Here is a 15,458-nt window from a genome sequence, read left to right as displayed (position 1 = left end):
AGTCTTACTTGCTCAGTGAAGCAATGGAACAAGTTCCATGGAACGCGAATATAATAGAATATATATTTATTTAATGGCTAGTTATTTGGGTTTAGATCATCAGCAGGGCCTAAAACAAACAAACATCAAAATGAGTGTCAGGAGACCAAGGTCCAAATTCTGGATAAGCCCTAACTGGCTATATGTCTTCAGGGAATTCGCCTAGTGTTGCCAGGCTTTGATTTCTTCATTTGCCAAACTAGGCAGGACTCCATCTGTTTTCCTGACCTGGAAACCTTAGAGTGAAACGGTACATGTGAAAATATTTCGTAAATGAGAAAGCACACATCTAGGGCATTATATCTTGATCAGGTTGTCTTCTTTCCTTCTACCAGACTGTGTACTCTCTGAGGTCTGAGGTCTGATAAATGGTTTTTTTTTTTTTTTTTTCATTTTGCCCAAATGAAGTTGTTTTTCTTCAGGGTTACAGAGAACTAATATCACTATTCATTTCTTTCTAAATCACACAGGAAAATTATCCATTATTTATACAGAAGAAATTTTGCTAAGTGATTCTTCATTCATTTTCTCAGTTACAACTTACAACTACATTCAAAGTTATGGCAAAGTATTCCTGCCATTTCCTTTTGGCAAAAGAGTAGCAGAAACTTGAAAAGTCTACGTGGCTACCCCGAAGTCATACAGTTAATAAGTGGCTGGAATGTGAGCCAAGTCAGCCTGATTTCAAATCCCAAGCCCTTACTCATATTCTGCATGCTTCCATTTTGTGAAGCCGTTCTGGGATCAGTGAAAACAAAAATTGAAACTGCGTATCTATACCACAAGGAAGTAGAACACATTTCTTATTCCAACCTAGGCTCACCAATAGCATTACTATCCTAATGAAGGCTTTTGGTAAACGTCATTCTTAAGTAAATAGCCTTGCACATTTTGGACAACACATTTATTATAGCCACATTACAAACCTGGTTCCTAAAAAAGGGAACTGTGTTAAGGGACTCAACAAAATACAGTCACCAACAATATACTTGTGCTTGGCCTATGACAAAGGAATTGAGTGACTCTTCTAACAGTATGTACTTTCTTAGATCATGATACAGATTGAGCTTGGTTTATTAACTCTTTCATCATTTTTAAATAAAAGAGTATAGCTCAAAAGACAAGCTTTCTGTGCTTCTATATAATTCTATAAGGCAGAGAACCTCCAAATAGAATATCTTTCAAGGAAGAGTAATAATATTTCTATAACTTTCCAAGGATGGACCAGCTGTCATTCAAAAGAATTTGAAAAACAGACAAATGGTGTATTTTGCCATTTGTCGTTGTGAATAGTCAATCAAAAAATAAAAAATGAAAAGCTTACCATTGAGCCTGCCACAAAGAAATCATCTCAACAAATGAGAGTTAATGCTACAGAGATTAGTGACATTAACATTATTAAGGCTGCAAGACAAACTGTGCAAGGGATCTGCCAAAAAGACACTCAATACATGTAATTTCCTTTCCCTTTTTAATCTAGTAGTATATAGCTCTTTGTCTTATTCAATAGTTCTTCAATACCTATTCTCTAACATCACTCAAGCCAACGCCATTCAACTTCATTGCAATTTTTACAGGAGAGTCATTTTTTAAAATAACATCACTTACAGTGAGTACTTGTCCAATAGAATATTCATGGGAGAGGACCAAGGAGGTCCCATACCAGAATGCCAGAGCATATGATGCATAAATCAACAGGAAAGCAGCACCAATAGAAATGTTGGCCGTGATAGCTTTCTTAATCCCAATTCTTTTAGCTTCTTCTAAGTTTTTGTTGTACCTGGGAGAAGTAACAAAAACTATCACATCTACTCATAAATCATATGAAATGGGCCAAGACAACATGATGGTTATTAAGTACTTAGAATGTGCCCAACCCTGTGGGAGGTGTATTTTCTCCTTTTGTTCATGCACTGACCCTATGGTGTTAGCACTACCGTACTCCCTTCTTATAGAAGAGTAAATTTAGGTTTACTTATCTACAGAGATTAAATAATCTGGGGGAAAGTATTCTAAAATTTCTTCCCTGGCCTCGGCAATAGTGAAATATGCGAAATAATGTTTAGTAAACTTCCAGAACTTGTACTGTTTCATATGTGAGACAAAAGAAAAGCTACAAAAACGTATTTTCTCTTTAAAATCTGCATGCCTGGGGCACCTGGGTGGCTCAGTGGGTTAAGCCTCTGCCTTCGGCTCGGGTCATGATCTCAGGGTTCTGGGATCCAGCCCCGCATCGGGCTCTCTGCTCAGCGGGGAGCCTGTTTCTCCTTCTCTCTCTGCCTGTCTGCATACTTGTGATCTCTATCTGTCAAATAAATAAATAAAATCTTTTAAAAAATCTGCATACCTTTTAAGTTTAAGAATAAAAAGCAGATGTAAGGCTAGAAAGTGCTCAACACAAAGACTATATATAAATCACTGAATGCTTAAAGAAACATAAGGAAGATTCTTTTTTCTTTTTCCTTTTTTAATGTGAGCCCCATTAGTTTATCTCCATGTCTCTTCTCTTAAGAAGAATCTTTGTAAATATAGAATCAAGGTAAAATTATTAGAGAAATGGGACAGAGTATAACTGAGTCTTAAACCTGTCTTTATCCTCTTAATCACATCTCCCTGGGAACTTAGACCATTGCCTTGTGGAAAGCGGAAGTTCATAACTGTAGAAAGAAGTTACTTCCATATAAAATTAGTATTTTGAGGTCTTTGACCTATAAAAGCATGACTATACAAATGTGTTGTATTATATTATTTTTGTTGGAGGATTCACTCCCTGAGTTGGAATGCACAACAGAGATCAAGTTCTGTTCAGGTCAAGGCATGCACTCTTTCTTGCCTTGGTGACTTTTTTTTAGCTAGTTACTTTACCAGTTCAAAGCCTGCCAAATGAAATGTACATGACTACTATATCCACTAACAGACCAAATTTAAACAGAACTTTAAAGTGATAAAATAGTAACACACTATTAGAATTTCTCCCTGTAAAAGCATGTATTCTTAACTTGCCAGTTATAATCTTAGTGTAAAAAAATTATTTTTGACTAAGGTGTTTCAATGGTTGATTATTAACCACTTTTTGAGTTGACCTGAGGCAAAAAGTATAAGGAGGCATCAACAATAAGTAATTACAAATAAGAAACTTTAATGCATATGACTCACACCTTTTCTATTAGTTCTTGCTTACCGAGACTAATGCAGAACTCATTTCACTGATATGTTGTTGTACCATGCAGCCAGAAGAAACAGTTTCAGAGGAAGAAGCAACAAGGAAGAAAATAATTTAGATACAAGAGAAGAAAAATGAGAAAAGGAAGAAGGTAAGGAGGAAGGAGACATCAATGATACTACTTTTATACAGACTTTTTGATTTATGTTTTGATAAAAATACCACAGTACAAAACCAGATATTAAAATCACCTACCCATTAAAAGTGTTAGTATGAGAATGGTAATTAAGATCACAGTTCCTAAAATGGATTAAAGATACATAACAAAAACACCAATATTTAGGAAAAAAAATTCTTCTTATATATTTTGAAAAATATTTATCAGTGATACAAACAACCATTCATAAGAGCAAAAAACAATTTTAGTTAAGCAGAGAAATCAATACAAAGAGGTAAGATACACACAAGGGAGAAAAATATCATTTTAAAATCAAGGAGAGTAAAGCTATTCTTATACTATGGAATTGAACTCATTTAAATTCTGGTTAGATTTCCATTCCAAGAGAGCCAGCTTCCTCCTATACCTGTTAATCGTAAGAGAAAGTCAGACTAAGACCTTAATTACTTGTCCATGCAAAAGCAGAGAAAGGGAGGGAAAGAACTAAAAAGAAAACTGAAGGCTTGCATTTGGCCTAAGAATAATTTTAGCAATCCTGCTTCCAAATTACATCTGAAATCTAGGTACCTGTCCCCCCTCTCCTGCCTGTAGTCCATGTCAGGCCACCGTAAAAGCCTTTTCAGCCAGGCTACAACAACAGCCTTTCCATCAGTCTCCCTGCTACCAATCTATATCCATATCTATATCTATATATTAGATACAGCAATTAAAATATCTATATCTATATCTTTAGATATAGAATATCTTTATATCTAGATATTTAGATATAGAATATCTTTTTTTTTGTAGTGTGGTATTTTAGAATATCCATAGATATAGATATAGATATATTTTAACTGCTCTACTTTGTTCACCAAACCAATCACAGACAGAAATGATCTTAAAACATCATTCCTTTGTTTAAAACCCTCAACTACTTCCCTGTGCCCTTGGAGTCAAATCCTAACTCTTCCATGGCCCCCACTTCCTTCAACAGCCTCTCTTCTCATCCCCCCTCACTCAACTTAGCTCCAGGCATACAAGCCTTATGGTATTTTCTAGAACATACCAAAGTTTGCCATCTCTGGAAATTTGGAAGACTCTTTTATCCCTAATCCCACCAGGGTACACTCTTCTTCTTCCTTCAAGTCTCAGCCTAGATGAAACCTTGTCAGAGAGGCCTCCACATCTGCCATATTTAAAGTAAAATTTCCAGGGCACCTGGGTGGCTCAGTGGGTTAAGCCTCTTCCTTCAGCTTAGGTCATGATCTCAGGGTCCTAAGATCGAATTCCACATTGGGCTCTCTGCTCAGCAGGGAGCCTGCTTCCTCCTCTCTCTTTGCCTGCTGCTCTGCCTACATGTGATTTCTCTCTGTCAAATAAATAAAAAAAAATCTTTTAAAAAAATTAAGCAACAACAAAAAAACAAAGTAAAATTTCCCTCCTTACCCTTATCAGCATACTACTTGATTCTTGCATTGCACATTTTAAAAAGCTGATAATTTCATTAATTTCTTGAATGATTTCTTTTTTATCTTCCTTTCTACCTTCCTCTCTTCCCTTTTTCTCCAACTTATTCTTTGGACTAAGGATCCTTAGAGGGGAAAGTTCTTCTATTTTCAATTAACTATTGAAAACCCAGAGTGCAGTACAGTACATGTAGTAGACATTGGCCCCATCTGCTGAATGAATGAACTTCCAAGACATGGCCAACTGTTAAGAAAATGAGGCCAGCATGTCGTAGTCCTGAATCTACTCTTATTTAAAGACAAAACTGATTTCCAATTTGCCAGGATAGAATCTCCTTTCAAAGACATATCCCAATAACCAATATCTTCTGAAGAAATGATGTCACAAATGAAATCAATCTCTGAATACAGTAAGATGTGCCCATTTGCTTAGTCTTTTTTTTTTTTTTATATCTCTGAGACATGTTTTTTTCTTTTTGAGATTTATTTATTTTGGATTTGACAGATAGAGATCACAAGTAGGCAGAGAGGCAGTCAGAGAGAGAGGAATCAGACTCCCCACTGAGCAGAGAGCCTGATGCTCCATCCCAAGACCCTGGGATCATGATGTGAGCCGAAGGCAGAGGCTTTAACCCACTGAGCCACCCAGGTGCCCCTCATTTGCTTATTCTTAGAATAAAAATTTAATCCCCATCTTCTTTAGGAAAAAAACCCCGTCACTCATTTAAACTTCTACTGAACTAAAATGATCAGATTTATGTAATTTCTGAAGCCTGGACTTAACTTCCATGATGTATTTTCCCTCCTTACTAATGTTATATCCCCTATATAATAATAGTTTTTATTGCTAATAACAATCTCCTTTTAAAATTATCATATTCATCAAATTTAGGACATCATTAATTGGGAGGAGTCAGTGTTATTCTATTATTTTATGTAGCATTAAGGAATTTAGTAGGATACTCCATCTCCAGCTGGGACCCAAAGGGCTATAGCCTCAGTATAATATGCATATACCCCAGGAAGAGTGACTGCAGGGGAACTCATACATCTCAACCCTGGCTTCAAGTAAAGGGAGGAGAAAACAACTCCCTGAGAATTTGAACCACAGATGATACTCACGCAGGTCTGAACTATAAATTCACACTCCTGGTGTGGTTCAAAAACTGCTAGATAAAGAATTTCATGTCAGGTGGTCTCAGGTCAATACCATCCCCAGGGAATGGCAGAAGTAAATGCAAATCCTGCCTGTAAGAATCGATTTCAATCCAGATCCATGGCAGTTCTAAGATGGCACTGATTGTAGGATTTATCTTAATTTCAGCATCATGAGAGAAAAATATGCATCTTAGAATCAATGGAATTCTGTTTATTATCTTATCATTCATTGCTGGTTTCACAGGATTTTTCTCTGAATTGTGATTAGATGCCCAGAGATCTCACTGAGCATTGTAGGCTGCAGAATCTACTGGAATTTCTGTGCATACAATCATACCATCTGTGAATAATGACAATTTTCCTTCTTGTTTTCCAACCCTTCTATCTTTTCTTTTTTATTTTTTTAAAAAGATTTTATTTATTACTTATTTGACAGAGACAGAAAGAAAGAGGGAACACAAGCAGGGGGAGAAGCAGGCTTCCCACTGAGGAGGGTGCCCCATGTGGGGCTTGATCCCAGGACTCTGGGATCAGGACCTGAGCCAAAGGCAGACGCTCAACCAACTGAGCCCCCTCTCTTCAGATCACCTAAGTCTTCCACCTTTTTTGTTTTATTTTTATTACTCTTACTCTTATTTGTTCCAGTGGGTGTTATCTACTGGATAACACTAAATAGAAAAAAAAAATGCTAGCAGATATACCCATTTCATTCATTATTTTAAAGAATGCTTTGCACGTTGCACCTTAAGTATGATGTTCCCTTATGTATCTCTGATTTATACTGTATATTAAGAAATTTCTTACTCCTAACTTTGAGTTTTTGTCATAAATCGTATGTAATTAATGCTTTTCCCCCACCTATCAATACAAAGCATTTCTTCCTTTCAATCTCTTAATGTGCTTAATTATATTAATAGATTTCCTGATGTTAAACCATCTTTGCACTCATGGGAGAAAGCTAATAAGTTCAAGACTTTTTTTAATCTTATGATATTTTCACATGGATTTGTTTAGCTAATAATTTATGTAAACCCTCTGCATCTATGTTTTAGGTAAAACTGCTTAATAATTCTCCTTTCTCATATATCTGCCTGATTGTGGCTTCAAAGTTGAATTCTCAACTTTCCCTCTCTATATATTTTTCCCGTTCTCTGAAACAATTTCTATAACATAGCTTTATCTCTTTCTTGAAGTTTTGGGAGAACTTGTCTGTAAAATTATGCGGACTCTGTGGGTTTTGCTGTGCATGTAAGGGCAGAACATGGAGATTTTTAACTTTGGATTCAATTCTTCTAGTGACTGTAGGTCTACTCGAGTTTTCTTCCTCCAAAGGAAGAGTTTAAGCCTGTATTTTTCTAGGATATTGTCTATTTCATTAGGGTTTTAAAATTTATTGGTATAAACCCATACTTCTTAAAAATAGTTTTTTAAAAATCTATAGCAATTTGTCCTTATTTATTCATTTTTAAATTCTTGATTAAATTTTCAAAATACTTGGTTATTTTTCTTTTTGTCTTCCAAATCATGGAGCACAACCCTACTGATGAGGAGCCCCAGCAAGAGGAGAAAAAAATCATGGAATAGAATTTATCCTTGGAGGGGTGCCTGGGTGACTCAGTGGGTTAACCATCTGCCTTCGGCTCTGGTCATGATCTCAGGGTTCTGGGATCAAGCCCCACATCGAGCTCTCCACTCAGCAGGGAGTCTGCTTCTCTTTTCCATTCTACTTCTGTGTGCTCTCTCTTTCTCTCTCAAATAAATAAATCTTTTAAAAAATTGTATCCCCAAATGTAGTGATCCGAAGGGGCATGTGCACCCTCACATTTATAGCAGCAATGTCCACAACAGCTAAACTATGGAAAAAGCCTAGATGTCCATCAACAGATGAATAGATAAAGATGTGGTATAGATATACAATGGAATACTATGTAGCCATCAAAAGAAATGAAATCATGCCATTTGCAATGAGGTAGATGGAACTAGAGGCTATCACGCTAAGCGACATAAGTCAGAGAAAGACGATTATCATATGATCTCACTGATATGAGGAATTTGAGAAACAAGACAGAGGATCATAGGGGAAGCGGTGGGGGGGAATGAAACAAGATGAAACAAGAGAGGGAGACAAGCCATAAGAGACTCTTAATCTCAGGAAATAAACTGTAGGTTGCTGGAGGAGAGGAGGGTGGAAGGGATGGGGTGGTTGGGTGATGGGCATGTGGAGGCTATGTGCTACGGTGAATGCTGTGAATTGTGTAAGACTAAGGAATCACAGGCTGTACCCCTGAAACAAGTAATATATTTTATGTTAATTTCTTTAAAAAGTAACAAAAAATAATTTTTAAAAAAGTAACCCTTGATCTTATACGAAATGTTCATTTAGTATTAGAGAACCAAGAATTGACTTAATGGGGAAAAATTATCATCAGATATCAAATATGTTTCTGCCTTAAGAAACTATTTTATTAACAAGTCAGGAAATAACAGATGTTGGTGAGGACGCGGAGAAAGGGGAAGCCTCCTACACTGTTGGTGGGAATAAGCTGGTACAGCCACTCTGGAAAACAACATGGAGGTTCCTCAAAAAGTTGAAAATAGAGCTACCCCATGACCCAGCATTCACACTACTGGGTATTTTCCCTAAAGATACAAATGTAGGGATCTGAAGGGGCACATGCACCCAAATGTTTATAGCAGCAATGTGCACAATAGTCAAACTATGGAAAGAACCTAGATGTCCATCAACAGATGAATGGATAAAGAAGAAGTTATATATATATTATATATACACACATACACACACACACACACACATACATATACACATACACAGAAGTGATACACACACACACACACACACTGCAATACTATGCAGCCATCAAAAGAAATGAAATCTTGCCATTTGCAATGACATGGATGGAACTAGAGGGTATTATGCTGAGCAAAAAAAGTCAATCAGAGAAAGACAATTATCATATGATCTCCCTGATATGAGGAATTTGAGAGGCAGGGCGGGAGGTTGTGGGGTAGGGAAAGAAAAAATGAAACAAGATGGGATCAGGAGGGAAACAACCATAAGAAACTCTTAATCTCAAAAACAAACTGAGGGTTGCTGGGGGTTGGGGGGGTAGGGAGAGGGTGGTTGGATTATGGACACTGGGGAGGGTATGTGCTATGATGAGTACTATGAAATGTGTAAGCCTGATGATTCACAAACCTGTACCCTAGGACAAATAATACATTATATGTTAATAAAAATAACTAAAAAAAGAAACTATTTTATTTTCACTACCCATCTAGAACATTCTAGAAAATCCTTTGAATTAGCAGATATAAGAAGAGTACAACTAAAATTACAACTTTTCCAGAATATTAGCTATGCTGTATAATATCCTGGAAGCTCCTTAAAAATACATATACACACACACATACACCCCCCCTATACTTAATACGGTCAATTTGAAGGCCATATATAATGAAACAATTTAAAATTACTAGCAACTTAAAATAAAAATCTCAAACCTTTCAAGTTCTTTCTTTTGTCCTCCAAAAGCAATCACAGTTCTGATGGCTGCTAAGACCTCTTCAGCTACTGCTCCAGCTTTTGCATATGCCAAGAGTTCTTTATCAGTAAATGAAGACAGTATCTGTTGAAAAATGCAATTTCAGATCATTTAAACATTTTTAAAATTTATCTTTTGTAAAAAAAAATATATATATATATACACCAATGATCCGTGTATGTTAACGTATGTATAGAATAAAGTCTGCCTTTCATTCATCTCTGGTCATGATGTCCTAAGTACACATATTCACACTGTTAGCACTTCAGATTCTTTCTGGACTGAGATGGTATGCAATATTTAAACACTTTTATTTTCTCACCAACTACCTCATGGATCTTCATCTAAAGAAATAAAACTGGGGCTGTGGGGGAGATCTTCAAGTTCAGAAAAGGAGGTATATAGGATAATCATAAACAAAATGAGAAAAAAGGCATTAATTACATAAAGGAAATACAATATGAGCTGAACACAGCAATTGTTAATTGCTCTCTGGATTGGAAGTGTCAAGGTGGGAGACCAGAAAATGCAGAGGATCAAGCACAGAGCGGGACTTGGATTTCAAGGTTTCCCAGGGGCCAGAGGAAAGAAAGAGTTCCCTCTTGAGCAAAACAGTGTACTCAGCCACCAGGGAGATCTTTTATTTTATGCTCGCTCCACGATCCTTCTGCTTGGTTCCTGAGCATTTATTCTGTGGAACGGTCCTGGGTGGATTCTATACACGGGATCTCATTTACTCTTCTCAGCTGCACAGTGAGGTAGGTATTATTTTTCCTCACTCTGTATATGAGGAAATGAAGAGGCGAAAAAGTTAAACTAATTTGCTAATGAGTGAAATCGCTAAGATTCAAAGCTGAGTCCATACGGCTGCAAAACCTGAATTAACAGACAGGAAGGAGCGTGAACTTCTCTTGATCTTGAACCAGGCACTGACATATGAATGTGCTCCTGGAGGGCCCTGTTGTGAAAATGGGATCAACTAGCACAGGCAAAGGACTCTGTTACTAGTTGTCCCTGGAATGCCTATGTCAAGTCAGACACTGAAGGGTTACATGCAAGTGATTAGTAATAAAGTTTGAATTAAACAGCATTACACTTTTTAAAAAAGTTCTTATTTATTTAATGGACAGAGATCACAAGTATGCAGAGAGGCAGGAGGAAGCAGGCTCCCTGCTGAGCAGAGAGCCCGATGCGGGGCTCGATCCCACTGGGATCATGACCTGAGCCGAAGTCAGAGGCTTTAACCCACTGAGCTACCCAGGCACCCAGTATTATACTCTTTCAATAGGTAATTTAGAGGCATTTGCAGACTCACTTATACAAGGAGTATCAGTAAAAAGCACAAAGTTGTTTTGATTTTAACAACACTTCTTCTTTTGCTGTGAGCTGGGACAGATTTAAGAATGAAACCCACGATGTTGAGTTAACAAATGTGTGACTACTGTGAGGAAACTGTGGTTAATCTGATTGCCTTAGGAGCCTGTTAAGCAGAAGTTGACAGACCACTGGTAAGACCAGCTGAGATGAGAGCACCCCGGGAAGAATTCTTACAGGAGGCACAGAAGAGGTCAAAAGTGAAAAAAGGAACCTCTTTGATAATGCACCCCGCGGCCTCCCCACCTCCACCCCCATCATTCTTAGGCTGACATTTAATGAACACGTGTCCCATGAGAAGGCAGGATTCCTGAATGCACATGCTTGGAAAGGAGGACACTTCTCCTTTTCCTTAGATCCATTCAAGCTTATTCCATCCAACCTATGTACCCTGAGATATCTTAATCCCTTAACCTTAAATACACCCCATAACAACCCTTCAGGGAAGCAGATTTGAGAAATTTTCACCTCTTTGTTTGGCATCCTGTAATAAAACCCTTTCTCTCTGCCACAAAAGTGGTGTCCGTGTTTGGAATGCAGGACATCAGGCAAAAACCCTTGTCCAGTAAAAAGAATGGGTGGGTGACGGCAATGAGCATTTATTAATCACGTCCTATGTGCAAATATTGTGCCACACGTACCTACCTTTAGTACCCAAAGCAATAACCCAGTTATGCACTAGACCTGCCTGGTGTCTCAAAACAACTCAAAGGAAGCAGAATCTGCCACCGCAAACGTGCCCCTTTGGCATATTATTTTCTTGGACTGAAGGCTTCGATCTGTTTAAATTTAGGGTTAGTTTCAATACTCCTTCCACCTGCCTCTCTTTCTCCTCTTCCTTTGAGACTCCACTGGTGGCAAATGTTGGAATTTCTGTTATTGTTCCACAGACCCCTGAAGCTCTTTTCATTTTCTCTCTGTTTCAGAGTTCAGTGAATTCCACAGTTTTCTCTCCAGGTACAGATTCTCTTCTGTCATGACCACTCAGGGAGACCGAGACCATCCACCACGACCCCGAGTTCTGCTGTTGTATCCTTCTGTTTTCTCATTTTATTTCATCTTGTTTTTAGACCTTCTACTTCACTGCTGATATTGCCTATTTTTTTCTTTTATTTCGAGAGAATGTGTAATTGATTCATGAAGCATTTTTATGGTGGCTGGTTCAAAAATCCATGTCCAATAATTCTAATATGTGATTTATCTCAGTGTGTCAGTTCATTGTTTTTTGTTTCTTGGTTTTTTAGTTTTTGTTTTTGTTTTTCTCATTGAAGCTGTGCTTTTCTTGGTTCTTTGTATGGCAAGTGACATTTTACTGTATCCTGGACATTTTGTCTGGTATGTTAGGAGAAACGGTCCTGTTTAAATCTTTAATTTTTAACAAGTGGTTACCTTGCATGGGCTTAGCCTGAAATTCCTGGCCTACTTTTGTGAGCTGTGTTTCCAGTGGCAGTTTCCTGTTCAGAGGCTTTGTGCGTTATTTTGGTTAACAGGGTGTATCTCGAGCTGCTAGCACTCCTAATGGTCTCTGTTTCTGCCACCTGAGGGATGGAAATGCATTCTAGAAGGTTATACTACTGGCCATCTCTCTCAGGGGAGGCAGTGTGTGGTGGTTCCCCTTGCCTGTGCCCTCTAGCTGCTGCCCTGTCTCTGGGTGGAGAGCACACTTGTCGGAGGCTGCTTACTGGACACGGAACCTTGCTGTGACTGGGTTCCTTCCTGTTCCTCCTTCCTGCCCCTGTTAGAGAGCAGAGCCTCGGCCTCATGGGGACAAAGCAGCTTCCAGGCTGGGCCACATTTCTTTTTTATGACTGCTAACCAGAGAACTTATGAAATTAGTTTGAAAGCACACCAAAACTTCATGGCAGAGTGAGGATTAAAGCTGAGGTCTCCAGCAATAAGCCTGCAGCTCCGTTTATTAAATAAATAGTATATGAAGCAGTACATAATTACTAAAAGATTAACTTTCTGTTTTCCTAACTTAACTAGAACAGACATCAATACATATTAAATAGTTCTTTAATAAATACTGACATGAAGAGTTTGCCAACTGACTTGCTTGATGTTCCAGTATACAGAAAAATCAATTAACACACAAGATTTTGCCAAGTATTTCAGCTAATAGAGAAATGCTGTTTAACCACCAAGACTATCATTTACACGTTGTTGCTCTCAGCAACAAATTAACCAAGTCCTCAGAACCTCAATTTCTTCCTGTGTTAAATAAAATAATATCTACATTTCAGAAGGATAATACATACTTTCCTGACATATTAGATGCCCAATAAATGGTAGTTACTGTATGTAATATCAAAATACTATCCATCCTACAGGGTAAAACTTTTACAACTTAATATTTACCATCTGATTTATTTTATGTTAGGCTTGACTATGGTTGGCCCACCAGTATCTTATGTTTTGGCCAAATGAGTTTGTAGTGCTTTCTCTAAGTTGTGGTAAACGCAACAGAAACTACAAACTTGACCAATCCCTACTGCCATGCACTCTTACATCAAATCAATTTAAAATGAACACTGCACCCAGCCTTGAAAGGGAAAATAAGTTTTATAAAATCATCAGAGACCTGTGTGCAGAGGTGGGGAGGGCCAATGATATTCCTTTGCCTTTGTGATTGGGAGGAAACACTGCAGGCTTGGATATACATGCACAGGGACTAGAAAGTATATATTTCTTCAAAATTATTTTCATACCAATAGATTTAAATATTTTAAACACTAGAGAACCATTTATAACACTGACAGAACTGTTAAATCAATTTACAAATTAAATTAAACCTAAAAAAAAACCTTAAAATCAATGTTAGTTGAACAGGACATATGTGCTGTTCTGTGAACTTAAATCTCTATGAATATGGGATTTTCCACAAAGCACACAGCTCTTTTAAGAGTTGAGTGTGCCCAGATGTCTGGGTGGCTCAGTCAGTTAAGCATCTGCCTTTGGCTCAGATCATAATCCTGGGGTCCTGGGGTTGAGTCCCACATTGGGCTCCTTGCTCAGCAAGGAGTCTGCTTCTCCCTCTGCCTGCTGCTCCCCCCTGCTTGTGCTCTCTCCCTCTCTCTCTCTGACACAGAAATAAATAAAAAAATCTTAAAAAAAAAAAAAAAAGAGTTGGGTATGCCTTTGGGCCCCTGGGTGGCTCATTTAGCTACGTGCCTGCCTACAGCTCAGGTCATGATCCCAGAGTCCTGGGACTGAGCCCCACGTGGATCTCCTTGCTTAGCAGGGAACCTGTTTCTCCCTCTCCCTCTACCCCTATTCCACTGCCCCTCTCCCCTGCTTGTACTCTTTCTCTTTTGCTTGGCCTCTCTCTCTCTCTCTCTCTCTCTCAAAGAAATACATAAAATGTTAAAAAAAAAAAAAAGAGTCAAGCATGCCTTTTATATGAAGTCAGGCGATGAGATGTGAGAGCTACTTCTTTCTAGCTCAACGCTTTCTCAAATAACCACGTGGTCCAGGACACCATGGAATCCAAACAGGGGTAGGACTTAGGGAGTTGACAGGCACTTATTCCCACCGATTTTGAACAAAGGATTTATGCCTGTAATAATAATTACAGTAATTAAGCAGCTGCCTTCAGCTAGGGTCATGATCCGAGTGTCCTGGGATGGAGCCCCACATCAGACTCTCTACTCGCTGGAAGCCCGCTTCTCCCTCTCCCACTTCCCCTGCTTGTGTTCCCTCTCTCGCTGTTTCTCTCTCTTCAAATAAATAAATAAATAAATAAATGATTTAAAAATAAATAAATAAATAAGACCAAGTATTGAGGTGCTCCTACAGCCTCAGGACAATTTGGACCACGTCCCCAGGGAGGACCTCATGAAGCTGACCAGCTGAGGATGGGCTTTGCTGCAGTTTTCCTGGACATTTCCCTAAATAGCTTATTTTAACAAATAAATCAAAACACACCTAGTTAAAGGTCCAAATAGACCCCACTGTGAGCAAGGAGGAACTCTACAGAGGACAGACCTATGAGAAAAAGCAGCCAAAACATAACAGCAGTGCACACAGCATACACCACAAACACCTCCTAATGCACCAGACCCTGGACAGTGTATGATCGCTTCTTAGCATTACTCTCAGGAACAGGAAACCTACAAAGTGACAAGATGGAAGAACTCACCCCAAAAGATCAAGAAGAAACCAGAGACAGGGAGTTTCTCAGAACAGATGTAAGCAACCTATCTGAACAAGAATTTAGAAAAATAGTCATAGGAATACAAGCTGGGGGGTGCCTGGGTGGCTCAGTGGGTTAAGCCTCTGCCTTTGGTTCAGGTCATGATCTCGGGGTCCTGGAATCAAGTCCCATATAGGGTTCTCTGCTCAGCAGGAAGCCTGCTTCCCCCCTCTCCCTCTGCCTGCTTCTCTGCCTACTTGTGATCTCTGTCAAATAAATAAATAAAATCTTAAAAAAAAAAAAAAAAAAGAATACTAGCTGGGCTTGAAAGAAGTATAGAGGACACCATAGAAATTTGCTGCAGAGATAAAAGTCCTAAAAATGAGTCAGGCCAAAATTAAAA

The 15,458-nt window shown here is 38.4% G+C and overlaps 1 protein-coding gene across 1 annotated transcript in view; it reads right to left on the bottom strand.

The window, feature by feature from the left end:
• Positions 1-15,458, bottom strand: part of ABCB1 (ATP binding cassette subfamily B member 1) — a 107,354-nt gene that overhangs the window by 52,927 nt on the left and 38,969 nt on the right. The window contains exons 8-9 of the mRNA XM_032304512.1: positions 9,509-9,633; positions 1,648-1,819 (exon numbers count right to left, since the gene is read on the bottom strand). Coding sequence (XP_032160403.1) covers positions 1,648-1,819; positions 9,509-9,633 — 297 coding nt within the window. The remainder of the gene's footprint in view (positions 1-1,647; positions 1,820-9,508; positions 9,634-15,458) is intronic.

This window comes from Mustela erminea, chromosome 11 (genome assembly GCF_009829155.1).
Source record: "Mustela erminea isolate mMusErm1 chromosome 11, mMusErm1.Pri, whole genome shotgun sequence".
Lineage (NCBI taxonomy): Eukaryota > Metazoa > Chordata > Mammalia > Carnivora > Mustelidae > Mustela > Mustela erminea.
Note: the sequence above shows the minus strand (reverse complement) of the source record. Positions and strands in the feature narration are given on the sequence as shown.